The sequence below is a fragment of the Halichoeres trimaculatus genome, unplaced genomic scaffold (assembly GCF_033239565.1).
Source record: "Halichoeres trimaculatus isolate MK-OKI-2021-1 unplaced genomic scaffold, fHalTri1.1 fHalTri1_scaffold_19, whole genome shotgun sequence".
Taxonomy (NCBI): Eukaryota; Metazoa; Chordata; class Actinopteri; order Labriformes; family Labridae; genus Halichoeres; species Halichoeres trimaculatus.
The window spans coordinates 3,683,051-3,709,998 of record NW_027437197.1 but is presented as its reverse complement, the minus strand read 5'-3'; the positions used below and the strand labels follow the sequence as shown (position 1 = coordinate 3,709,998).

Here is a 26,948-nt window from a genome sequence, read left to right as displayed (position 1 = left end):
ACCTCTCCAGCCTGAGAAGAGCAGAGAACAGGAAGTTTCTTCTCTTCTGAAAAAGCTCATTTGTCTCCAGACTCTCTGACATGTCTTGGGTGATTTCTGAAAAGTCAAGCCAAGTAGAATCTGACTCCTCGGGCTCTAAGGTGTGACCTAGTTTCTCATCAGGTATTTCATATTTTTCTTCATGTGGTATCATGTTTATGAATAAAATCCCCTCCATCCAAATATCCCTCCTGTTTCAAGTTACTGTTAGTGAAGTAGCAAAAACACCAAAATGTATTTTCTGAATCTCTCCCCACACAGGCCTCATCAGGAGTTTGTCCGAGTGTTTATAATATTCTAAAAAGTTTTTTAAAAGTTGCAGTAAAAGACTAGGACATTACAAGATGCTGGGATTGACTTCACATTTTCCAGAATCTATCTCAAGTAACATCCCTACCCACTTTTCAAAAAAAAAGATAATCGCCTATTAGAGATTTTATTAGCAGCTTGTAAAAAACCTGTAACACGAAAATGGCTGCAACTCCATCCTCCAACAAAGACTGACTGGATCAATATTGTGTCTTAAACTGAAGGTATGAAAGATTGACTTTCTCACTTAAAGCAGAAACTTTTTTTGCAAAACTGGGAAAAATGGATTGTGTAAATAATGTTGAAGGCTTGGACCACCACTGCATGAACTCACTGTATTTTATATTATTATTATTATTATTTTGTTTTACTTTTCACCAATGTGACATGAGGATGTATAGATGACCCTTTGTTCATTATCTTTGAGCTGTTTTATTTTCTTATGTTTGTTTGCTTTATCTGAAAAAAAACCCAACAAAAATAAAGTAAGAACAAAATAAAAAAAAAGGAAAAAAAAGTTGCAGAAAAAGATTCGTAACTGCTAAAGATTTGCGCAGGAAATACCCCCCCCCCCCCCCCCCCCAAAAAAAAAAAAAAATTAATTAATTAATTAATTAATGCATAAATAGTGTAAATAAATTAATTAATAAATAAATGCATAAATAGTGTAAAAAATAAAAATAAAAATAAAAAAATAAAAAAATAAAAAATGAAAAAATAAAAATAAATGAATAAATGAAATAAAATAAATAAAATAAAAATAAATAAATAAATGAATAAATAAAAAAAAAATGTTTCACTTGATAAAATGAATGTGGGGATGATTTTTGACAGACTTACACTTATGCTTCAACTTTTAAACCTCTGAATGAAGATAAACCCAAAACTTTCCTCTCAGATGTGAATTTTGTACAAACAGCAGGAGCTCAACTGCAAAGCTCACACAGATTTAAAAAAAAAAAACACAGAGAAACACTGCAAAAAACTGAAATCTTATCAAGTGTTTCTGTCTTATCTTCAGTAAAAAATGTCTTTTTAGAATCAATATGAGCCACATTTACTTGAGCAGTCCAGAAAAGTGTCTTGTTTCAGGTTATTTAAAGACAAAAATGAGGTTTGAATTGCTTGTTAAAGAAAAAAAAAATCAGCCAATGAAACATGAGAAAAGCTACTTGTATTAAGGCGTCATTCCAGTTTCAAGCTTATTTTTCTTGTTCCATTGTCAGAAGTATATTTTTCTAATGGTTACAGCAATTCAGACCTCATTTTTATCTTTAAAAAAACTTGAAACAGGACATTTTTCTGGACTGATCAGTTAAATGTGGCTCAAAACTCATTGTGCAGTGTAGGATAGCTTATTAAGAAGTTTCCAGCAACACTTTTAGCGTCTTTAAAATATTTTCTTAAAACTCACTTTTACGGACTTGCTTTAATGAAATGTTACCCTTTTAATTTTATTTCAGTTCCTACTTACTTAGTTTAATTTGACCTTAATTTCCACTCTACTAAATCTTTTATTTTGTTGTCTGTTTAATATTTGGCTCACCTTTATCTTCCCATAGCCTGGGATTCTATTCTGGGATTGTCTGCATTAATTTTATGTGTCGAAGCACTTTGCAAACAATTTTTTTAAAGCTCCTATATAAATAAAGTCTATTATCATTATTCTTTTATTTTTATGATAATTTTGGCCACCTCCATAGTTGTTAGGACTCTTTATTTTAAGCCAAACAAATTAATCAGCATGCCTTATAAAATAAAATAAAATATCATCCAGCTTATTTTCTTCTATAACTTGTCTTCAAACGTTTGCTTTTTTATTAAAGCTGTCTTGACTTCAGTTTCTTTTTTCGAATGTATTGCATCTGTTTTTAAAGACTTGCATATTTAACCACAGCATTGACCTCTTCTTTATGAGGTCATTCTTTATATTTCTGCCAAATCTGTCAGTTTGAAGTTTCAAAATGATAAAGTAGTTTTACCATAATGTGTCCCAGCATGTTTTGAAGAGCATTGCATCCTGAGGCTGGTTGAAGGGACACAGGGTTTGAGTTCTTGTTATTCGTTCATTGTTTACGAGAATATAACCCACTGTGTAACAAGAGCTAAAGAAGAAAAAAAAAGACAGGACTGAATGTATTTTTCTTTATTTGCAATAAAAAATAGGTATAAGATCTCCCTTTACAAATATACCAGGGAAATGCAGCACACTGTGAACCCCGCCTCACGCACGGTGAGCGACAGACTGCAGTGGAGTCACAAACGTCTGGAAGGACAGAATCATAGAGAGTCACAGTGCATTTACATGCACATCAAGACTGGAATTACAACCAGAAATCTACTGTGAAGACATGTGTGATTTCAGTTTCAACTCTTTGGAAAACAAGATTATTTTTAAGATGTTTAATTTCCTTTTTTTAAGTCACGGAAAAGCAAAATTTTTAACACTTTACTGAAACTTTGATCATTCATTCATCTTTTTCAGGTACACCGTTACATTTTTATCTAAATCAGTTTGGTTTGCAGTCAGTGTTTCTCAACCAAACATGATGCAAGAAAACTCACTCTTCTACAGCGCCCCTAGTGGTCAAAAGTTAAAGTTGCATATGGTACCTTTAATCCAAGATTGATGGAAGTTGGAGCCAATTCCTTTCTGGAAAAAGTTTGCAAAGTTTGTACAAGGTTTGGGTTTGATTTGTTTGCCTCCAGGATTCACACGCTATGTTTGATTGAGAAACACTGACGGTAAACTTTTACTCTTTTCCATTTTAAGTCCGAATTCGAGCACTGTAATGGCCCAGCAGTGTGCATATAAATGTACTGAAAGAGAAACAATAGAAAGAGATGGATAGAGGGTGAAACGCTCCTTAAATAAAACATTACAAAGGCCTCCGAGTTACATTGATATACATATAAAATCACCCAAATTAAGATTTCACCATACACTTACACTTAAGGGCATAGCAGAGAGAAAAAAAAACAGAAAAATACACAATCAATCCCTAAAACTAAGTCTTTATCTGAAGTCCCAGAGATATGCTACAATAGGACAGAAAGTTCCAGACTGACAGAATCTGGAAGGATGCATTAGTATCTGCATTTTCCTAACTGCGACACTAGAGCTTATGCGATAGCCCGTCTGATGCCTGAACCTTACGTCTTCCTTTCACACCCAGAGGAGAGATGCAGTTGTAGAATCTGACAGTCTGAGGTACGAGCCCACCACGATGTGAGGCAGCGGATTTGGAGCTCCGGGTTTGTGCACATGGATTTCGGCTCATTCAGGAAGATTTTTGAGTGAAGCAGCTGTAGCACGTTAGCGTACAGGAATCTGACCTCGTGTGCAACTTGCTCGACAGATTGAGAAAAAAGAAAAAGTCCTCCTGCAACAGCCAGACCAGTACATTCACTTTATTTGAGTCCATCATGCCACGTGTTTGTTTTTGCTTCGTATTTCAGTGAGGAGAGTTTTGGGGCACCACACGGCTCTGTGCCGAGTCACCTTCTGTTTTCAGCCAATGAGAATTCTTGTTTCCTCTTAACCTTTTCACTCACACACACACAGGCTTTTGTTCCTCAAAGGTGAATTTTCTATGACAGCTTGGTCAGACGGTGGAGGTGGAGATGTGATGTAGCTTCACTCATCCAGGGAGCAGGTGGGCGGGGTGCTGGATTCACAGAGACCTGACCCACCTGCTGATCTGGAAACAGCCTCAGAATGACGCTGGTCTGAGAAGGTTTGTTTTAGTAGATGGATGAGTGAACACGAGTAGAAATGAGAGGATGGATCAGTCAATGAATCAAACGACTGAAAACAGCTGATGAATGAACTGCTGAACCGTGAGGAGGCTTGAGCGGACGCCCTGATCACCGCGGCCTTTTGCGGGTGACGAAGATGAGGACTCTGCGGATGGCCATGAGGCGGTCCTTGAGGGAGGTCATAGCAAGGATGGTGAGCTGGGCACGGTTCTCTAAAGGAAGGACAGCGAGGAGCCACCAGCACCAGGCTGGACCGCTGGGACTCGCCTGCAGGAGAGAAAAGTCACAAGTTTAGAGGATTTCATCACCAAATCATCTGCAGAGAGGAGTGAAATCATGCAGCGTGTGTGCTCACCTGTGGGTCGGCGTCTTTGTTGGGGAGGTGTCCAAAGTGGCTGAGGATCTGGCTCTTCATGTTGTCTTTGAGAGAGGTGAACCAGCTGTTAGCCTGCTCGTACACAGCGTCATGCAGCTTCAGGAGCTCCGTCAGCTCCTCCCCCTCCACCTGATCAGACATAAAACAGATAATTCAGCAAAAGTCTTAAGAAAAGAAACTGTGCTTGCCTGAAATTTCAGACAGACCAAAAAAAGAGGAGTCAGACTTCTTCCTCCTGAATGCTCAGCTGTCACACATTCGCTCCTGGCTATAACCAGCTCCATTTCTACAGTTTGTGACATTTCTTTGACAGCAGCCTGATGGGAAGTGTCTGAAATGTCAGGCTCTATCTGTAGCACACCCACACTCACTTCCTCCATGCCTACCTTCTTGTCCTCCAGGTACTCGATCTTAGCGATGTTGTATCCGTCTCTCTGGCCGTGGCTGAGGACCTTGAACCGTGACACGCCGATGGTGTCGACCACTGAGCGCCCATCGGGAAAAAACTTCACATCCCGCACCTGGAACACGAGAAATCGAGCTTTTAGAGTAATCTGAGCTGCTACAGGTGGGAGGATGAGGGTAAAAGGAGAAAACGTGACGGGGATTTCTGGACCAGCTGTCGTGAAACACACACTCACCTGCAACATGCAGCCGTGGTCAGCAAATCCTTTGATCTCGTCGGCGATACACATGCCGAACTGCTTGGTCCCTGTCTCCATGGAGCGGCGGATCATGAGTCGGTAGCGGGGCTCGAACACGTGCAGCGGGCAGGGGATGGTGGGGAAGGCCATGGTGCACACGAAGATGGGCACTTCTTGGTTCAGGCTGCACGAAAAACAAAAACAAGATGTTTGTGTAAATGTCTGGAAGAGCTGGATTATGGCTTCATGAGGTTAAGAGTTTAATGATTCAGAGCAGAAATGATTACAACTGTCGTCTCGTTCATTATTCATGTGGTGATTATTGAGCTGCAGGAATAATTTTACAACTAATATAACACTCACTTTGACAGCTCCTTCATCTCCTCTTCATGGATTTTCCTCCTCTCTGCCAGCTCGTCTCCCAGGTATCTCTGCAGCACCTCCTCCATCAGCACTGTCTTGTTGTATCCCCTTGTGGCCAGACACTGCAACAGCACATAAACGCACCAAATATGTGATGTTTCATACATTACTGTCTTGTTTCAATTTAGGGTTATATGCCTTTTAGTTTTAGAAATTAGGACTTGAAATGAATGCATACCTCTGACAAATTCTCTTTGCACAGAGGGCAGTTGGGGTTGTGGTCCAGGCAGCGCTCCAGACATTTGAGGCAGAAGGTGTGTCCGCAGGGGGTGGCCACCGGCTCATAGAACAACCTAGAAGATCACATGCAGTGGTTAAAATACTGCAGATTTTTAAACGTGCTTCTTGGTGCTATACCTCTGATCAGAGGTCTGCAACCTTTGCCTCCTAAGGAGCCATTTTTCCTCAGGTCACCTGGATTAAAGTCATTCAGGAGCCACAAAATCTACTTTATCTTCATAATACAGACAAAAAGTAAAATTCTTCTGAAAATGATCTGAAAAATAGTTTTTTGTGTTTATAAAATTGTACATGTGATGTCTTGGTTTTTTTTTCAAATACATTTTAAAAAAGAAGAAAAAAAAGTGAATATTATATTATAAATTCAATTCACAAAAGTTGCAATTTGTTTTCAATTTTTGAAATTTCAAAATTCTTTAAAAACTTAAAAATTAAAAATGTGAAAAAATTCCACAAATTTTAAACTGCTAAAAAATGGCCAAAATATCATAAATTTGCAAAAATAAAACTTAAAATTCAAAATTTGCAATTGTTTTCAAAACAAGAAACCTAGATATCTTGCCAAAATTAGCAGGATTTAAAAAAAAAAAAATTGCAGGAACAAAAAAAACTAAAATTTGCCTAAATTTCCAAAAAGTTTTTTTTTTATCAAATTAGCAAAAAAAAAAAAAAAAAAAAAAGGAATTTAAAAAATTGTCAAAAATTTCAAACAAATATATTTTTTTAAATCCAAAAAACTAGAAATAAAAAAAAGAAATTCCAAAAATTGGCCAAAAAATCAGAAAAAGTTTGTTTGTTTTATTAATTTGAAAAAAGAAGAATAAAAAAAATAAAAATAAAACAGAAATTCCAAAAATTGGTTTTATAAATATATATATATATATATATATATATATATATATATATATATATATATATATATATATATATATATATATATATATATTGCAAAAAGATGGAAAAAATGAAAGCTGTATTGCACATTATTTATCATCAATACCCTTTGTCAGAAAAATAAAAATTCTTTAATTTTATTTAAAAAAATTTTAAGCTTCAAGGAGCCACTGCAAAGGAGTCAAAGAGCTGTATGAGGCTCCAGAGCCACAGGTTGATGACCCTTGCCTCTAATCCTGTACTCACCTCATGCAGAGTGAACACTCCATGTCTCCACTGTCCAGCAGCTCAGCGGGAACCATCCTCCCTCCACACACTGCTGGGGTCTGAGAGCTGCTCACCTCATCTGTGAAAACATCAAAACATCAGAACGCACATTTCTTTACAAGTGTGAAATTTTATTTTTTAGTCGAAGTTGACTCGCACAGCTAATTCGCTTTTAACTGAGTCATTTATTCCAAAGAGAGGGTTAACTCTTCAGCATAGCATCCTAAGATGATTGAAGAGATCTTTTTGGTCACGTTGAGGCTTTAAAGGGAATCATCATCTCATTACACTTAATCTCATTCAAGCGTTGTTTTCTTTTCATGTCCTGACTGGGTGCTCATATTCCCTGTTCACTGAAAACCTGAAGGATTTGATGATAAGTCAGTAATAGACCAGATAGCCACGTTGGAACAAAGGGAACTTGTCACCTGACCTAAGACCAGATGTTGGTTATTTAATCATTAAATTAAAGCAGGGTGTGATTTAGAGAGGGGTACGTCTCAGATTGTCTTACCTGGTCGAAGCAGTTTGGAAGGAGGGTTGAAAATCGCTGCAGAACCGTCTCCACTGTGTTTCCTCTTCAGGCCACCAGGGGGAGCTGGCAGCGCAGCCAGAACTCCAGCCAGGCTTTTGGTGCTTTCCTCCACTGCAGCAATGTCTGATTTCCCGGGACACGCAGCAGAAAATCTGGAGGACGAGTCATCTGCTGGAGCACTTTTAGTCACGCTGAACTCTGCATCCTGAACACAAAACACACAAACAGATGAGTAAGCTCCCAAAAAATAAAAGATCAACCACTTTTTTTTTTTAACAACATTCTTTTTTACTGAATTTTTGGCACAAAGTTACCAGAAATTTACCATTCATTACAATGAATGCGTGCATTTTCGCATTGGAAAATTAAAACATTATGAAAAATGAAGGTATGCCTATTTACAAACATACATAATCGTAGACATATACGCATACAACCCCCCACCAAAAGGCCATACCTGCATAAAGTTTTTCAGAATAAAAGAGAAAAAAATAAATAGTAAAAAATAAAAATAAAAAAATATATATTTAACAAAAGTATTAATAATTGAAAAATAATTCAGAAAATAATTCAATAAAATAATAAAATATTTAAAAAAATTTAGAAAAAAGGAAAAGAAAACAATAAGCTATACACACATATATACATATACAAGTAATAGTAATAACAACAATAACTGGAAAATAAATTAATAAAATATTGTTATAAGAAATAGAAGAGTTAAGTGAAACAATTAGTTAAAAAAGAAAAAAAAAAAAAAATAATAATAATAATAATATTAAAAAAAATAATTTTAAAAAATACCTAAAATAAAATAAATAAGAGAATACATATGTATGTATATAAATATATATATATATATATATAAATATATATATATATATATATATATATATATATATATATATATATATATATATAGATATAGATATATACACACACACATACATAATTAAATAATAAATAAATAATAAATAAATAATAAATAAATAATAATAATTGTAATATGTAGTGACATTATAATAAAAACACAGAAACCCATATTTAAAACAACCACAAGGATAGAAAAAAATTTAACTAATTGAAATGATTACAAATAGTAATAATAATGATAAAAAGATGAACTACTTTTAAAACTGTTACCTGTGAGGATGAAGATGAGGAAGAAGAAGAGGAGGAGGAGGAGGGTCTCTGCGTGAGCGGTTTCAGCGATCTGAGCAAGGCAGGGGGTTTGATGAGGCGGGTCGCCAACCCACCCTGAAGTGGATGCAGTGGTGTTGGCATGTCCTCGTTCTCAAACACGGAGGAGAAAAGCTCACTGAGAACCTGCAGACGGAAAAATGAGCAGCTTAGTTGCACTTTTCTCAAATGCATGTCTTGTAACTTTGACATTATACGATTAAGATTTTTTTCTCTATTCAAACAAAAGTCCTCTTGCAAATTTTGAAAGCAAAAGAGAGTTTTTCTTACCTTCTGAGCCTCCAGTTTGACTTTGGTCCAGTCAGGCTTTAGAGCCAAACATATAAAGTATTCCTGCAAGGCCTCGTCGTTTCGTCCAGCTTTACTCAGCGCTGTAGCTTTCAGACAGTGAGCCTGAAACACAAATTGTGTTACAGTGAGATTTTTGCATTTAATAGTTTTCTTTTTCATACCATATGTCTATTACTCCATGTTATATTTTCATCTAAAATCTAGAGATTAACAACTGAGCTGTGTCTTACCTTTGTCCACAGAGGTTTCATCCTACAGAGGCTGCTGGCGTCCTGCAGAGCCTGACTGAAGTTCCTCGTCTCCATGTGCAGCTCGGCTCGCTGGCACAGCAGTCGGCCAGAAGAGGGCACTGTACACCACAGAAAAACACATCATTGGGTCAGTTACTGAACCTCCAGGGGATGGGCGAGCTGTTTCTAGGTCCGGCAGAAGTAGGGCAACAATGCGACATGAGACCTATTTTGTGTATCAGAATGCTATGTAACTTATGTAGTGGTAACGGCTGTGATGTCGGTCAGGTCAGAGGACAATTACCAGACGGTTTTTGTTACACAAGCTGCGACTGTATGATCACAAATAGGGTCACTGGCACATTAACACACCAAACACCTTAATAATTGTTACATAAGCACCTTATATACCCTATTTAGACTTTTGGCATGTCTCTTTATCTGCTCTGGGTCAACCTTTTCTATTTCAAGAGCTCAGAGTCTGATGGGAGTTTTATAACATGTAGGACATGAAACTACTAAAACCAGATATGGGGACATTAAAGATGGCTGCTCCTTTTTCAAACTCCCTAACTTTAGATACCAAACCTTCCTGTTCTCATGCTGAATCTAATGCATCTGCCGCACCCACAGAAAGCTGAGTAAAAGACATTTGTGTACACAGATGCCGCAGACCACAGCTTTTAGTCACGACTAATTAGAAAAGCTCACAAACGGGCCTTTGAATGGATCCTTCTTGTACAGGCTTGTTCAAATTTGTTAGTCTGTAATTGTTATCTTCACGTGTTTGTCACACGTCAACGTTTAGGACAAATTATAACTTACATAACAACTTTTTCCCTTCCATACTTTAAAGTAATAACTTCATAATGTTTTGGAAACTGAACGTTTTTACAGTTTCCTCCAAGCTTGACTAATTGGAGACTTTGACTTGTTTTCCCACCAAAAACGTTATGCGCTTTTGCATTTGGCTCCTCACGGCTGGAACTTTGGATCTGAAAAACCTCTGGAAAGTTCTTTGGGTAATAAATTTCCACACGCTGGAACACTCGTTCCTAAAAACTGAACAGGAGGTGAAGAGGTTGACTGGGCTGAGTCAGCAGAGGCTGCAGCACAAACATCAACAGACAATATTTATTGTATGTTGTATGTAATCCAAGCCAAGCACAGGCTTTAATGGATTAACAAGAGGAACAGTATTCGTACAGGAAAAAGCTGACGAGGTACAAAGTTTTAGGCTCGTCTGAAGCTTGGTTTTAACTTCTGTGACTTCTTTACTCATTATATCCCAAATTCCTGGACCTGCTTTAACCCCTTTTAATGTGTGCACAATAAACAAACTGATGATCACACTGCAATTACTGTAAAGCTGATGAGTGGAGTTCAAAGAGACTGAACAGCCTCTGATAATGACACAGGAAATGTTGTAAACGCAGGAAATACGAAGCTACATGAGGACAAATCACAGTGTCACGTGTCACCACTTTTGCTTGAGACTAAACTTTGACCATTTTTCAAAGGTCACAGTGAACTTCAACCACTAAAATACTGACAGTTCAACCTTAACTCTAAGTGAAAACAAAAGTCCCTTTTGAGCATTTCTGAGCGTTTGTATTTATGAGGATTGAGTTGGCAACCCAAAAACCACATCTTCAGCCTGTGGTTGAGCTCAATAAAACTACGTTCATTACTGGCTTCTGATTCCACCTCCAGCTATGGGTGAAACTGGCCACTTAAAGTGCAGCTAAAAGCCCTCTTGTGTTGACATTTTGCAGGAATGTATTTGTGTGCTTTTGACCTCAGAGGTATGGGGAAAATATTTATGTCACATTTAACCAACATTTCTAAGCTCAGAACATTAAAATTCACCTGTATCTTTTAGAGCTGAAACGATTCCTTGAATGATTCGAGGTACTCGATTACAAAAAATACTCAAGTAATTTTCTCTGCCTCGAGGAATCGTTTAATTTTTTAATAAGATCAAAGAGTGGTATTTCAAATAGAGCTGAGGCCATATTAAGAGAGTTTTCAGACCCCTCAAGCTTCCTCTTATAAAAAATAGCAACTAGCAACAAATCTAGCTTCTTTTCTGGAGTTTGGAGACTAATGGGTCATTCTATGAAACAGGTGCTATTTGATGAGATGTACAAGACACAAAAAATGTGTTAAAGTGTGTTTACAAATTTTGGAGCTACCAAAGCAAGTGCTCTTATTGACATGCTGTATCAGAAAATTCTATTTCTTAAAGAGAAAATTTTTCATTTGAAAAATAACTGCTCTTTAACTAAACAAAAATGTATTTTATCCAATTACTCGATTAATCGATGGGATTTTTAGTAGAATACTCGATGCTAAAATATTCGATAGCTGCAGCCCTAGTATCTTTTCGTTTACGCATGATTAACCACTTTGCTCTCCAAAAATATACTAAAATGGTTCAGAGCTACACATTTGAATTTTATTTTATAGTTAATTTGTATTTTAACTTCTGCTTAAGACAGGGTTTAAGGGGACATCATCTGTCCAAACAATCGCTCTACACAGGAAGCGCAATACTGCTCCTGGAATTAACAGGGTATATGCTAAAATCCTGAGGTTGATTTCAATACCTTTTTAAATCTTTTTCAAAAACCTTTCAAAAAGTTTTAAGACTTTATCGCCACTTTAAGTTGTTGTTGGCATCCCCTCTTTAACAGTTGTGGTTTGCATTTTTACAGAAATTATGTAAGCTAGGAAGGAATTAAGTATCAAATTGTTACTAGAGTCTTTGCGTATATATTTTACTTTGTTCTTTGCTCTTTTGTTCTTTTCATTTTTTGTATTTTTCTGCTGACTGTCAATTTTTGCTGTGATCAGAACTATTTCCCAGTTTGGGATCAATAAATTAATTCTATTTTACTCTATTCTATTTTGTTTTATAACTTTGTTAGCCGAATAAGGACAGGCGTGAGAAGGAAAATAAATATTCATGGATATTTTTGGAGTCAAAGCTTGAATACCTCTAAAATTTAATACCTCATAAAACCACAATTAAGACTTTTTGATACATTTTAAGGGCCTTAATTTTCCCAAAATTTATTTATCAACTTTAAATACTTTTTAACACCCCTGATTAAGATTAATGTGTTTATGGTTAATTCTTAAGACCTTTGAAGGTTATTTGACGTTTAATGTTTACTAAGACTTTAAAATGATGCTTCTTAATAATTAAAGAATTATAGAACAGATCCTTGATGAGACAAACATGAGAAGCTACATTCATAAAGGTGACTAAGTGACTCTATTGTATAAGGACATAACCAAGGGGCTCATGAGCTCAGAGGTAATGCATAACAGACCGCTTTAAACGAAGTGAAATGATTTGAGTCACTGGTTAGACATTAAATGGGCAACAACACATGGATCCGCTGGCAGGCATTATTCAGACCCGTCTCTGGAGTCTCTTTTCAGTGTGCTGGGAACACTGGTTTGTTAAGCTAAAACACATCTGACTCACTGAAACAGGAACCAACATGGCCGTAATCATAAATCACTGAAACGTGACAGAGAAACAGCATCAGCTCAGCAATGAGGAGGGGAATGCAGTTCCTCAAGATGGATGTGCTTTAACGAAGAAGATCCAGAAGGAAGATTCACAAATTATCTAACTTTTTATCACCATTACGTTTGTTTTCCTGCCTTTGTTTGTTGAATTACTCAATCCAGGGCGGACTCACAGTTTGTTGCTCGTAGTTTTAACTGTAAAGTGTATTTCACAATACTGTGAGAAAAGGTGTCACAATACCATACTGGACCTGTACAACACATATCCCACATTAAAAGTGTTTAGGGAGTAGTTTTAGGGAACAGGAGATAGGGCTGAACGATTTTGGAAAACAATCTAATTGCTATTTATTTGGACCACTATTGCAATTGCAATTTAGCATGCAATTTTTTTTTTTTGGTTATTATTTTTTTAATTTATTTTTTATTATTTTATTTTATTTATTCATTTTTTTTATTTTATTCTATTTTATTTTATCTTTTTTATTTTATTTTATTTTATTTTATCCTTTTTTTTGGGGGGGGGGGGGGGGGGGGGGGTATCTTTGGCATTATTTACTAAAAACAATTAATAAATCATTCTATGTCATTCTATAGTATGAAGGCAGGCCCACATGTTTTGATGACATGAAAAAGATTGAAGCATAAATTGATACGAACAATATATCTTCATTTAACTATCACCATCACAGAAGAATCTAGACAGATTGATTTAACTTCAAGCCTTGTAGACGTGTAATATTTTTGCCAGAAAAAAAACAGCATTTTGACTTTTTCTTGTCTTAAAGAAGAAGGAGCACAAGTTGATTTGTCCCCTCCAGGTCTGTGTACATGAAACTTTTCTTTAAATTTTATTTTTTTATATTGCAGACTCTGCGATTTGAAAATTGCACTCTGTTACATTGCGATGTTGGTTTAAATTTGATTAATTATTCAGCCCTAATAGGGGATGACAGAGACCATTGTTCCATGCTCAGCATCCAGTGCGATCTCCCCAACGCCTCAGCTTCAGTAATGGCAAAATAGCTAAATAGTTTTATGCGTACAAGCATGGTGCAAAAAGTGTGTTAAAGGAAATAAAAAGGGAGAAAATGGATGGGCAGAAAAAGACCATGGTGACTTACAGGTCATACAGAGAGTTATACCTGAAGCCACATATTAAATCTCAAAGCTTGTGTAAAAAATAAATGTTATATTGTGATATTGTTGCATTGCATTGAAACTAGAAAGTGCTTCAGCGCCAAGTACAATTTTTTTTCTAAATTTTTCTATCATATTTGATCCTCTATTTTAGCCGTTTTATATTTTTTCATTTATTTCATTTATTGTATGGCTGAATAATTTCAAACCCTTTCTCTGGTTTTTATTTGCTCACGATTGTGATTCTTCAAATGTGTTTTGTGACCCATTTCCAATTAACTTTTTGCAGAAATTAGCTTACCCTGCTTTTAATTGTATTATCTTGCCCCCAAAAAACCCTGACATTCTCCATTTGCTCACTGCCCAAAAAAACAGTATTTGTATCTATTTCAGTGTTTTCCCATGTATGTAAATGGACCATTGGCGGGGAAAAGATTTGCCTAAATGGCACAGGTTGGATAACAGCTGTGGCTCTGCTGACATCATGAGCCCATTACGCTCATACTGCATCATAGATACCAGAAGGCCTCCTTCTGGGTTTGTTGGGAAAACACTGAAAAGCTGTGAAGGCACTCTGTCCTCAAGTCACCCAGAGTCCTTCACAAGACAGAAGGCATGAATCAATATTGATCTGGGGAGAGAAATATTTGTATAGTTGCCACTTCAATCCTCCAAATGAATTAAAAATGGAGTCTACCCTGTCTGCACTCTTACAGCCAATTAATGTTTCAGTATCTCGCATGAGTTTGAGCATCTGATGACACCAGCTGTGCCACCACCTTGTTTCACCCCTTAAGCTATTTCATGACCACAGACAGGAAGCAGGTTTTTAATGTGTGCCTCTTATATAGGCCAAAGAAACGAGGGCGGTTCAATTGTCTTTCAGAGATTCAAACCATGCAACACGAGACCTGTTCTTGCGCACGTTTAATGAAACACGGGCACTATTTATGTAAGCACACAGGACAGTCAGAGCTTTGACGCAGAAGGTTCCCAAATGAGAGCTTCTTAAAGTGATAATGTATTTCTAAAAGATGAATCTGAAAGAGGAACTTTGCTCAGCTGATTGAATTATAAAGAGATAGTGCATCTGTGTTGTACCCCAAATCTACAGTGTTATCCAACACATCACCAACCGACTGCTTATGAAACAAAACCAGCAAGGGGAGGGGTTAGTTGAGGCTAAGGTCTCCCAAAGTATGTCAGTGCTGAGGAATGTATTCATGTAACATCTAAACGTGTGCAGATCATATATAATGTTTAGAATAACCCAATTAAGAATAATTAGGTTACATGCTTTCATAATAGCTGCTCTAATAAGACATCACTGCCCAGACCCAGACAGCAGGATGTAAATGTGTCATTGGGAAGCTGCCGATCAGTATGTGTGCTGCTTAGGTAATGATGAGGTTTGGTAAGTCATATAACGCCTGACCTCAGTGCAGTTTACACACAGTGGGCAAGTCATGCGCCCCCTATCGGTGACACCGGGAAGCAGAAGCCCAAATGAAAGTAGGTCACCTATACAAACACCGCAGTTTTGATGCAAAACGTGCCACGTCTTCCAAGAAGAAATTTAATATGTGATGTGAAAAGATGTGTTAAAATAGCATAAGCACACTTACCTAGATCTACTGCTGCATTGTACTTCTCCAAGGCATCCGAAAGGTTCTGTTTCTTCCACAACAGCTCCCCTTCTATCCAGAATTTCCTAGCTTTGCTCTCAGTTGCAAAAAGTTTATCCAGCAGGCAGCTGAGGACAACATTCAACCTCCGTCCTTTTGGTAGTCCATCTTTTTTGCTCAGTTTTTGCTTGCATTGCACACAGTCCTTGACAGAGTCGTCGTCCAGGCAGCGTTTGCAGAAAGTGTGTCCACACTCCACGGTGGAGGGCTCGTGGAGGAGACACTTACACAGGCGACATGAAAACAAATCCAATACCTCTCCCTCCCCACCGTCCCAGTCACTTTCAGCTCCATCATCTCCACTGCTGCTACTGCTGGTTTTCACACGTTCGTTTAATGCCCCGGTGATGCCCAGCTCTTTCTCACGTAGAGTCCGAGCAATAGTTTCTACCAGGGGGGGCAGCTCCTCCGGGCGCAGTTTGCCCAAACTGGCCGCTGTGCAGTACGAGTCCAGCGCCTCAGATACCCGTCCAGCACGGGCTAAAGAATCCGCTTTCCTCAGACACAAGCCTCGGTCCGGCTGCTGGAGGTCTGCGAGTTGGGAGCTGTAGATCTCAGCGGCTAAGCTGTAATCACCTGCCCGGCTTGCCTCCTCTGCCACCTCCAGCATCTCCGGGCAGATCCCCGCAGCTCCAGGGTTGGAGAGTGGGTGGATGAAGACCTCGCTCAGGTGAGGTCTGGCACCCGTCTCCATCTTCTTTCTCCAAAGAGACTATCAGATACTTGGGATGACTGGAAAATTCACTGACACCCTTGCGATTGAAGACTTGTATCCCGAAAGTGCTCAGAAAACATCTCCTTGCTAACTATCACTCTCTATCAAACCAAACCTCCAGTCGAGCCTGACTTCTCTGAAAGCCATTAGAACTAGGTTAGGAATCCTTTGAGTCACACGACCTCAACCCCAATAAAATAGGCCGTCTATGTAACATTGTCAAAGTTCCACAAACATTCAACTATGGCCTCTACTCCGATGAAAACAACGAGCGACGTGCTTCCTCTCAAACACTCACCGGTTCTCGGAGGTAGAAGGTCGGTGTTATGACCGCCCTCTTCCGCCCCCTCTTCAGCAAGGAGGCGGTCTGAAAGTATCCCACAGCTACGATTGGAAACTTTCCAGATAAAGTCACCTTTTTAAAAACATGTAAATGATTTCAAAGCAATTTTATAATTAGTTAAGAGCCGGTGGGTGAAGTCCTCCGCGCTAAGCGAGTAAGAAGCTTAATATACAGTTGGCCTGTCGTGCTAACTCTTCGCTGAGACGAAATATTAACTAAAAAAAACGATGAAATTCAAAGTTAACAACAATGTGGTATCAAAGGAAACCGAAGACGAAATGATATAAAGGTGCTTCAAGTCTAGAGTCCAGTCTTTCCTCCAGTGAGCCGCAGCTGATGGGCTGTTGTTGTTTTTTTATGTAAGAGCACTAAAGCCGAGAGCGAGCTAGCGTTCGGCAAGCTAACACGCTAACATCGGCTGTCCCGTTTCAAACCCCCGAAACGAACTTTTTTCAACCTCACGTCCCAGCACTCGTAAGTTCTAACGACTCCGTATAACATCTCTCTTCTTTAAAAACGGAAGAAATCCAAAATGTGAATAAAACAAGCGCCGGGATATTCCATCTTGGTCGCTAGCCAGCTAGCTGTTCTGGCTAAAGGTTGTTGCTTCTTCGGATTTCACGTATCACTCATAGGAGCGTCACATGACTCACGAGGAGCGATCCGATTGGCCAGCTATGTGGCTCACTTATATAACGCAATTATATTGTATAACCTCTCAGACACAGACAGAGGTATATGCTTGTCTGCAATTTCCACCAAAACAAGCCCTGATTAAATGTTCTTAATGTTTTTCATGCTTGTTAATGCTATACAATATATTTAGGAGGTAAAGCAGTTATTTGCATGAGCTGGATGTTTAATTTGTCATAGGTTAACCCTTTTCCGGCACTGGGATTGATTCATGTTTATGTAATGCTTTATATAAGCAGTGTTACACATCTAGTTGAGAGTTTTTTAATACATGTTTAATACATGTCATGGGCCAGTTTTGTTATTTGGAGCCATAAATATTCTGACACAGTCTCCAGACATCTGGATTAGAACCAAACTCAAATTTGGTGGTGCTATTCAGCTGTGACCCAGTTCAGGGACCGAGATTCTCCCTTTGACCCAGCCCACAAAGTTGGATCACTTCAGAAAAGCTGGAGGCTGAGCTGATCCTGACCCCAAGAGCAGACTTTGTTGCTGACAAAGTCTGTGGGGCCTCAGGCTCAGACAACACACCTAAATGTTATATAGCTCACAGGAACACAGCCCTTACCTTAATTATGTGCAAAATTTTAAGAAAGTGACCCTGGAAAAAAAAAAAAAATCACAATCAACATGCTTCATTTCACCTTAGAAAAAATTGGCTGTAGAAATAGTTGTTAAAAATGCAAAATACAATTTTAAATTCAGTTTGAAATGCAATGTTTGACTTGCATTTATATAATTTGATATAATCGTTTATGTAACATTTTGTTTGTGCAAAATGTAGGGCATTTAGATGTAAATGTATGGAAGCCCAAAGTGGACATGCATCTATACAAATTTATGCATTAGCAGCATGATCTGACCAATCACACAGACCAATTGACTGTTTTTTTTTCTAAATTACCAGAAAATTAGGTCATGTCATAAGGAAAACCTACTTTTTGTCTCAATCTAACATGATTAACCATTCAAGATGTAAAAAAGATGCAAAAAGGAATTTAAAAATGATTTGAATTATCCTCTCACTCTAAAATATTTCTGAAATTAGTAAATAAAAAAACGTAAGTCTTAGTATTCAGGAGAAAACTTTTGACTTCAAGCCCTTCAAGACCACTTTAACAAGATCAGATGGCGAAAAAAAACTCATTTTTTTAGGTCAACATGTGGCTTTTCATAATTGGGCTGCTACAATCCATCTGTTAGCTCCAGTGGGTGTGCAGAACACACCCAGTGGAACAACAATCAGTGCTTAATGTTGAGCTGTACCACTTGCTTGAATTTTTTATACTTCCATATGAGACTGTCTCCTCAGCTCTCATGTTATGAAACGGTTATAAAACAGAGCCAATCTGACACATTTAGGAAAATGTGCTCTGCACAAGTTGAATACTGAACACAAGAGTCACTAAAATGTCTTTGTAGTAGCTTAACGATTCAGCGTTTGAAAAGTAAAATATGAACATTGAACATATTGCAACAGTGAGCAACATTTTTTTGTTTATTTATTTGAAATACACACCAACTTAAGCGTATGACCCATTCCAAAACAACACTTATGATGATAATGCAAGGTGTCTCTCAAGCCCAAAATACAAGTTTCAACTTTTGAGCCAATGGACGGTGAAATACTTTAATTTTGACGTGTAATATACAGTAGAATAGATCTTTAAATAATGCCAGACTAGTCCCTTAAAGGGACTCAATGTATCTTTATGTTAAATCTAACTTACATAGGGTGAAAAAGATGGATCAACTTCAAGCAGTTTTAATTTTTTGCCCTTAAAGCTCCTGTGAGGAAGGTGTCAGACTGGACGTCACAGCAGAGAAACTTTGTAGCGTGTTTTTTCTGCCGTGGTTAAAAAGAGTGAAGCATCCAGTGTTGCCAAGTCCTCAGTAAAAAAAAAAAAGTTGCTATTGGCTGACCCAGAAGTTGCCAAAAGTTGCTAAATGATGTCATTGTCTAATTTGCTAAAGGAGCATTTTGCATGTAACTGTCATGGACACTGTAGGAGAGAGGAATAACACTGTAAGATAAACAGGAAGTGTGTAAAACATAGCACTATATGTTCAAAACTATAAGAAAATGTCTTCTCTTTCTTTGATTCTTGTTTTTTTATGTCAGTGTATGAATCTTCCTCCTGTAAGATCTCACATCAGTCCCCGAATTCCAGGAAAGTCTCTAAATTTGTCGCTTCTCTGAAAAAGAGAAGTCCCTTGAGGGGTCAGAGGTTGCTTAATATAGCAACAAAGTTGCTAAGTTGGCAACACTTGATCCATCTGTCTTTCTTCTCCTTATCTTCTGTCACTAGACAGTCCTACTTTAATGTTATACTTCCTTTCACTGTCTGCTACAATTTGGTGTTAGTTGCAGGTTTGTACGATAATTTGTTTCCTGACAGTGTTGAAAATGATGATGACCCAGTTCATATTTCATATTCTGGATTTTAGTATTCTGAATATAGCCAGGATCTGCACTGTACTTTTACACCTGTCAGAAATTATGGTGACCTTGTCTTGTATTGTTTTGCAAAGCAATCTGACCATTTATGGTGGAGTTATATACATATATGGTGAAAACAGCCCTATTTCACAATGATAAAGAATCCTTTAAAAAAGTCCTGGATCCAGACGGTGATCGGGATCACCTCCAAAATGTAATCCTTTCTTCTTTATTACATTTTGAACATTTCCTGAAAATTTCATCAAGATCAGTTTGTTACTTATTGAGTTACGCTCACAGAAAAACTCTCCCCTTGGCAGAGGTAAATAACAATGTACTTATATACATGACAAATCGGCACAGCGTGGTTTATTAGCCCACAGTTAATTTTTGTCTGAGCAGGCTAGTCACACTCCTTCCTTCTCTTTTGGTCAGCCTCACCTTTGAGACCGTCCAAAGTTCGAAGGGTTAAAGATTTCCTGAGTGGTCAGGAGACTAGAAAGACCCAAAGCTCAGTCCACTTACAGTATTATTTCTCATATTCTAAATTGCAAGTTTGCAGAAAACATGTTCGTCTGGATACTTTACAGACTTGTGGTTTGGCTTTAAGTTCTTTTTACTGGCAGACTGAAGTGATAATTTCTGGTTTCAGAGGGGACTGCAGAGCATCTAGAGTTGCTAAGTGGACGCTGTTTCTGGAAACATATGGTGCAGAAAAAAGTCAGTTCAATTCTTGAGAAGTGTGAAGACAGACAGAAGGATTTTAAGACTGGGTTTAAGAAGGTTTTTTTGTTAATCTGTTAGAAGTTTGGCCAGAATTTAAGAATCTAAGGAAAGATCTCGAGAAACTTTGAGGTATTCATAGTTCAGAAGTTGTATAAGCATGACACGCGCGTCCTTAGGGGACCATAACACCACTGCTGCTCCTTCCATTCAGCACACCCTCCAGGAACTATGTGTGTGTGTGTGTGTGTGTGTGTGTGTGTGTGTGTGTTATAACAAAGAGGAGAGGCAGCAAAGCGTGATGAGTATCTTGATAAGGTATTATATACACAACTCATGCACGCACACAGGTCCTGACAAGTGCTGACGCATGTAGGTCACCTGTGCGCACGCTTGCTTAAATAAAGCAAATACTGGACACACACTTCATGGCACCTGTGTGTGTGTGATCGTGAGCCTTATATCACGCCCTATTTTTCACGCTTCCAGACACCACAGTGCTTTCTTTAGCAGTTCATTATGGGCCTTGTTCATTACCTTATGAAACGGGCCCGAGCGACCCACATTCCCAACTTTTATTCTCCTCCCGTGTTTTGTAATTTCTTGACACAGATCTCACATTTAGAAGAGAAACGCTGGGACGCTTTAAAACACGGCCTGTCAGGAAAGTGTGTCAGCACATGAGGTGACGATGATGAGTCATTTTCATTTCACTGCAGAGCCCGGCTTGGGATGAGATGACACCCACAGATTTTGACTTTAATTAGACGTTAGCCTCATAGTGATAGCTCAGAGGGATGTGACAGAAGATGCTTTCTCATGTATGCAGCATTTGAATGTGAAGGCTGTGAAAAATAACACCCACCAGACAACAGAACGCAGGAAACAAACAGACTGCTGCTGTCCTCATTATTATATGTTTTACATTGTTTTGTTTCCAAAATCAAAGCTGTTATCACAAAATGCAGGAACAGATTTTCCACTGAGCAGTTTCAGAGTGATCTTCAACTTGATATTCAAGTTTTACTGATAGTTCGGTGAGGTTTTTTTTATTTTTAATTCCTTCAACTTTTTATTTAGATGTCTCAATTGTTAAACAAAGACACTTAACAAAATAGAGAAGCTGTTTTAAAGCTACCATAGATTGTAAACTGCGTTGATTTTGGCACCTCCTGTGGACAAACGGTACAGCTAATATTCAAAGACAGTGGTTTACATCAAGAAATCTCATCGTGCAGTCTTTTAGCATTCACCAAATATTAATTTTTGTAATGTAATATTTTTTTCAAAGGTGTTTTTTTTCAGCGGCTGCCAGTAAAGATATCTGACATTTATTCAATAACATTTCAAGACATTAAAATGATTGTACAGAAACTATAAATCTAGTCACTGATGGTCTCATCCCTAAGAAATGAGCTCAAAATTAAAGGGACAGTGAGGAGTTTTTAAGTGATCTTGAAAAATGTTCACTTCTTGATATATGCCTGAACATGATCCACACTTTAAAATGAGAATATCAGCACCAATATAGACCAGATAAAAAGAAGCAGCAATCAAAATATACAACTAGACACTTTAATCCCACTTTTAGAGATATTTTGGTTGTTTTTAAACAGATTAGCTAAAGGTGCTAATAAATCAAAATGAATCATAATGTGAATGAGATTTAAAGGGGCACCAGATTTAGGTCCGATTGAGACTGACTTCACTCTTTTCCTTGATATCAGATTATAAACAATAGCTAATGTTCAGCGTTATTGTCATTTATAATTCTGTTGATAAATGAGAAACCTCAAATAATGCACCCATATGTCCAGTTAATGTGGTCTATTGGTCCCAAACCGAGGTTCACAAAACCTTAATGGGGGAAATTATTTTTTGTTGCATATTTCATCAACTTTTATTAAAATATAAACAAAAACAGGAGTTAAATTTGTCATATTGTTTATTTTTTTGCCTTTTTTTGATCAGTCTGATGGTGTGTTCTGGTCATGAGTCTCTGGCACAGACATTTTGGCGTCAGTTGGCTGAAAAGTTTGGAAACCCCACAACAGCTAATGTTTGAGGTGAATGTATGGCAGGTACTTTAAGTAATTACATGAATCAAATCAAATCAAAATTTATTTATGAAGCATTTTTTTTATACAAAAGGATTTAGTACAAATTGCTTTACAGTCACATTAAAAACAATCAACATGCCCTTTAACCCAATCACCCTTTGCCTGCACAACCATACAACCCATGGTCAACAAAATAAGCATAAAAAGTAAGAAAATGTTATATATATGTTATATAGCACCTTTCACAGAACGGTGTCACAGTGCTTCACAGAAAATAAAAATATAAAATAAGATAAGATCATAACAACGCACACACAAAAAAACATTAAAAATGTAGTCACACAGTAAGGACAACAAGCAATTAAAAAAATAATAAAAAATAAAAAATAAAATAAATAAAATATGCAAAATAAAAGAAGATAAAAATGTGTAAAAACTAAAATATAAATAAGATACAGACCAAGATATAATGAAGTTAGATATAAATGAATATGGAGTAAGAAACTTAAACTACTGAAAGAAATGAAGATAAAAAAAAATAATTATTAACCAAAAGCTAAGCTAAATTCAGGTGAACTCATTGAAAATAGTTGTGGGGATTTCCTCCTCTGTTGGTGGCGAGCGACAGGAATTCCTGACACACCTTCTTTAATCCATGGATCAAAAGTCATGACTCATGCATCACTTAACTTTAATCATGCATATAATAGTACGCTAATTGTTAAGTGCTGCCAAAAAGCATTTAATAATTTAAACAATTATATCAATTAACTTTAGCATTTCTTTCTCTGGTCATTAACCTGGAATGAGTTGATGATTTAAAGGTCAGATAAATTAAGACTTTTGGTAAAAAAAAAATAAAAAATAAAAATTAACCTTATGCAAAAACATCCATCACGCCTCGTTCTTCCACTAGGTGGTGACACTGAGTGATCCATGTCTAATTTGCAAACAGATGAAATGATAAAAACATTAAAGGAACTAGAAAACAGTTTTATTATGAGAACAATCACATGATAAGTACCGTACTCATCCTCATGACATCACAGCAGATCAATCTTTGATTTTCGATCGTTTCTTTCTGGAAGTGTCTTTAGTTTAGACTCATCGATAAAACCTGCTTGTGCTCAGTCAGTGTCTGCCTGCGTGACTCATGTTTGTGTCATAAAAGCTGTTTATGAAAGCAGTGCATCTGAGTTCAAAGCAATCCACGTTTATTTCTGCATGTTCATTTACAGAAGCTGCTTCTGTCTGATGGTGAAAACTTCCTGGTGTGCTGTTCATGAGGACTACACCATAACTGTGACCACGTTTGGTATCCTGGACTTGGATTGTTCACCCACAAGAGGGACGTATGAAGCTCTTAATTCAGAACATTTAAAATGATTATAATGTATTCAGAGGTAAACAGATGGATTAGTATGCCTTTCTTGTCTTCTTATTAATCACCAGGACCAAAGTGCCAACATTTACTCATGCTCTGACTTTAAATAGACCCATCTCTCTTCATCTCCAGTGAGACACAGAGCTGAAAGCTGCACTGAGCTCCCACCATCACGCTCTGTCTCCAGCAACATGTTGTGCTCCTGTTCATGACAGATTCATCTTCCTTGGTTTCCATTTTAAGGCGACTGACTTTCTGATCACATCCTGATCCATTTGTAACACGTGACTCAGCCACCTCAGCACCAGTATGAGAAATAAGTGAGGAGTCTCTTGACACTTAAATCTTAGACCTAGAAAGTGAAGTTTCCTCACATTTGTTTTACAAAGTGTTTAGAGACTAGAAGATAGTGTACAGTAAGAATCATGTGACATAAGAAGGAGCAGGAAGTCTTCTTTGTCTTTTATAACTTCTTTTCCTTATTTGGCAGCAAATCTATTTTTAGTTCCTCCATAAAAACAGTACCATAAAAATTTAGGGATGTTTTTTTTATTGTTTATTGTTTCCTGGTTTACCACAGCTCATAGTTCATAACATGTTACTCTGGAATGTTCAGCCACCAATAAGGCACAAGAATTCAGTACCTATGTTGAGACGGAAGAAAAGCTTGATGGGCTGTTGATATTCGGATGCCAACCACGATATTCAACAGTTTGTTTTCCCTTTTTAATGATGAATGTCTTGGGATCACATAGACTTACAATGCGCACACCTGAAGTTATTATGTGTTTTGCATTTCAATTTAAAGTCCTGAAAGTGAGTCCAAGGTCCATTACTCCAGAAAACATACTTAGGCCTTGCACACACTTTGTTTTTTGTCTTTTTTGTTTGTCTTTGTTTATAGAAATACTTCATATGTATGGCTCAAAGTGTGTCAAACCTAGGGATGGGAACTGAATGAGGTACTTTTATCGGCACCAACCAAATTCTGTCTGTAGTACCAAGTACCGATTCACGTATAAGCAAAAGGTACCATGTTTAGGTCCCTGAACGCATCCTTGTGACTGTGAGGGAGTGGAAGAGTAGGTGGTTTTCCATACTGGGCATAAACACAGCATTGCAAGGTTATATATTGAAGTGTGTTAAACTGAAAAACTTTGAGATTTTATTATAAAACAAATTAATATTTATCATCACATTAACACACAAAAGTATCGACAATTGGTAGTGTTGAGTACCAGGACCCATTGCCAGGGACTGGGCATCTGTACCGTATCATTCCAAATGTAAAAATTTTTTTTTCAGACCTGAAACCCGTGCCAACCAATCAGAAAGAGCCCCCATCATTTAGCTGTGACATATGAAAACCAAAAAACTCAGTTTCCCAGTGTCTACACCAGGGGTGGCCAACCTGTGGCTCACGAGCCGCATGTGGCTCTTTGCTTTCGGTGTGTGGCTCTTCGATCCACTCAGGAAAAATATATATAGTTATGAGTAGTGGTGTGCCAATCAATCTAAACTATATATTTATGGATGCCAACGTTGGGATCAGTTGGGATTGATACTTAAGTTTCAGTTTCTCTTCTCTAGTACGAATAGAAACACACAAACACAATAAATCTCGCTTTGAAAATTGGAAATGTATTGATTTTCATTTTATGTCATTTTGTTTATGCATGAGAGGAAGTGTGTTTGTAAGACCACATGTGTGATGTGGCTCTCTGTAGTACCACGGTCATTTTTGTGGCTCTTGGTCTCTGACTGGTTGGCCGCCCCTGGTCTACACAAAACCATGAAACCAGAGTTTTCCAATATCTTCACTTTGGCCGAGTTTTTCAGAAAACATTGACGTAAAACTGTGGTTTCGTGTGGACGACAGGCCTCGACGTGTAAAAATATATGCGGTTTCCCAGATAGCTGGCTACATGTGGACATGGCCTTGGACTCTCTATGCAGGATTTAGTCGTCTGCTCTCAGTCAGATTGTTCAGACTGCCTTTGTTGAAGACTTAACGTCATCAGGTCTCATTTGTCATCATGTTGCTTTGACAATTTCAGCTGGGCTTCATGTTTCATGTACCTATGCACTTGATGTGGATGAATTATTTGTGTTGTTTATGCTTTCGTTTGTCTCCTTTGACCTTTGACCTTTGTAACTGTTATGTATATATTGAGGAGCTGCTGTATCAAAATGAGTTGCCTCCCTTCAAAATTAGTCAAAATCCACTTTGTTTCTTTTAAGATTTCATTCCTCTTCTGCTGTAGCTTAGCATGTAATTAGCTTTTAGATTAGATTTGATGGTTTAGTCACAGACTTTACCAATTTCATATGCTCTGAAATTGCGTTAAAACATACAAAAACAGTAAAATGTATCACCCTGAAACCTCTGATCCCAGACCTGACCCTGGGCTTCACTGGACCTCATCAGAGCCAGTTTGTGATATTGCTGAGACTTTCTCAATGTTTTTATCTGCTTATAGAGAACGCCAGCGCTCACCTGACATTTCTCTGCTGGATTTCAAACCGTTGGATTCCTAAAGTCACACATCACACCCAAACACACCTGCTGACAGCTGCAGAGCTTCCCACGTGGGAAGGACAGCGTGAAAACAACCAGCAGCATGATACACACCGTCAGACGCACCAAGCTGGTTTCATTTCCTCGTTCAGATAAGAAACAAAATAATCCGTGTTGTTGTGGTTGGCTGAGTCGACCCACGGTTTATGATTTCATTATTTATATGATCACATGACCTTGTTCCTTAAAGTGGGAGTTAAAGGCCACATGGAGTAAACAAATCACACCCAGGATATGACCCAAATCCAAAATAGGAAAACCACACACACATTCCTCGTGGTGAACAAATCCAACTTAAATTGATTCTCCACTTTTTCTTTTCTTTTTCGTCTCGTTTGTGTCGTGACTTTACTTTCCGCAGGTCTCACGTGCTAAATGGAAGCAGCTGGTTTTTTGACCCAGTTTGCTAAATTTAAGAACTGGTTGAAAAGATG

At 37.7% G+C, this 26,948-nt stretch overlaps 1 protein-coding gene across 1 annotated transcript; it reads right to left on the bottom strand.

Annotated features, from left to right (window-relative positions):
* Window positions 1–2,479: 2,479 nt before the first annotated feature.
* lonrf2 (LON peptidase N-terminal domain and ring finger 2) lies at window positions 2,480–17,293 on the bottom strand. The gene is made up of 12 exons (XM_074694930.1): window positions 15,516–17,293; window positions 9,208–9,326; window positions 8,957–9,079; window positions 8,630–8,812; window positions 7,466–7,691; window positions 6,931–7,030; window positions 5,729–5,843; window positions 5,491–5,612; window positions 5,125–5,311; window positions 4,870–5,004; window positions 4,463–4,612; window positions 2,480–4,374 (listed from the first exon to the last, which is right to left on the bottom strand). The coding sequence occupies exons 1-12, from the start codon at window positions 16,267–16,269 to the stop codon at window positions 4,216–4,218; spliced, it is 2,373 nt and encodes a 790-aa protein (XP_074551031.1). The 5' UTR covers window positions 16,270–17,293; the 3' UTR covers window positions 2,480–4,215.
* Between the last annotated feature and the right edge of the window lie 9,655 nt (window positions 17,294–26,948).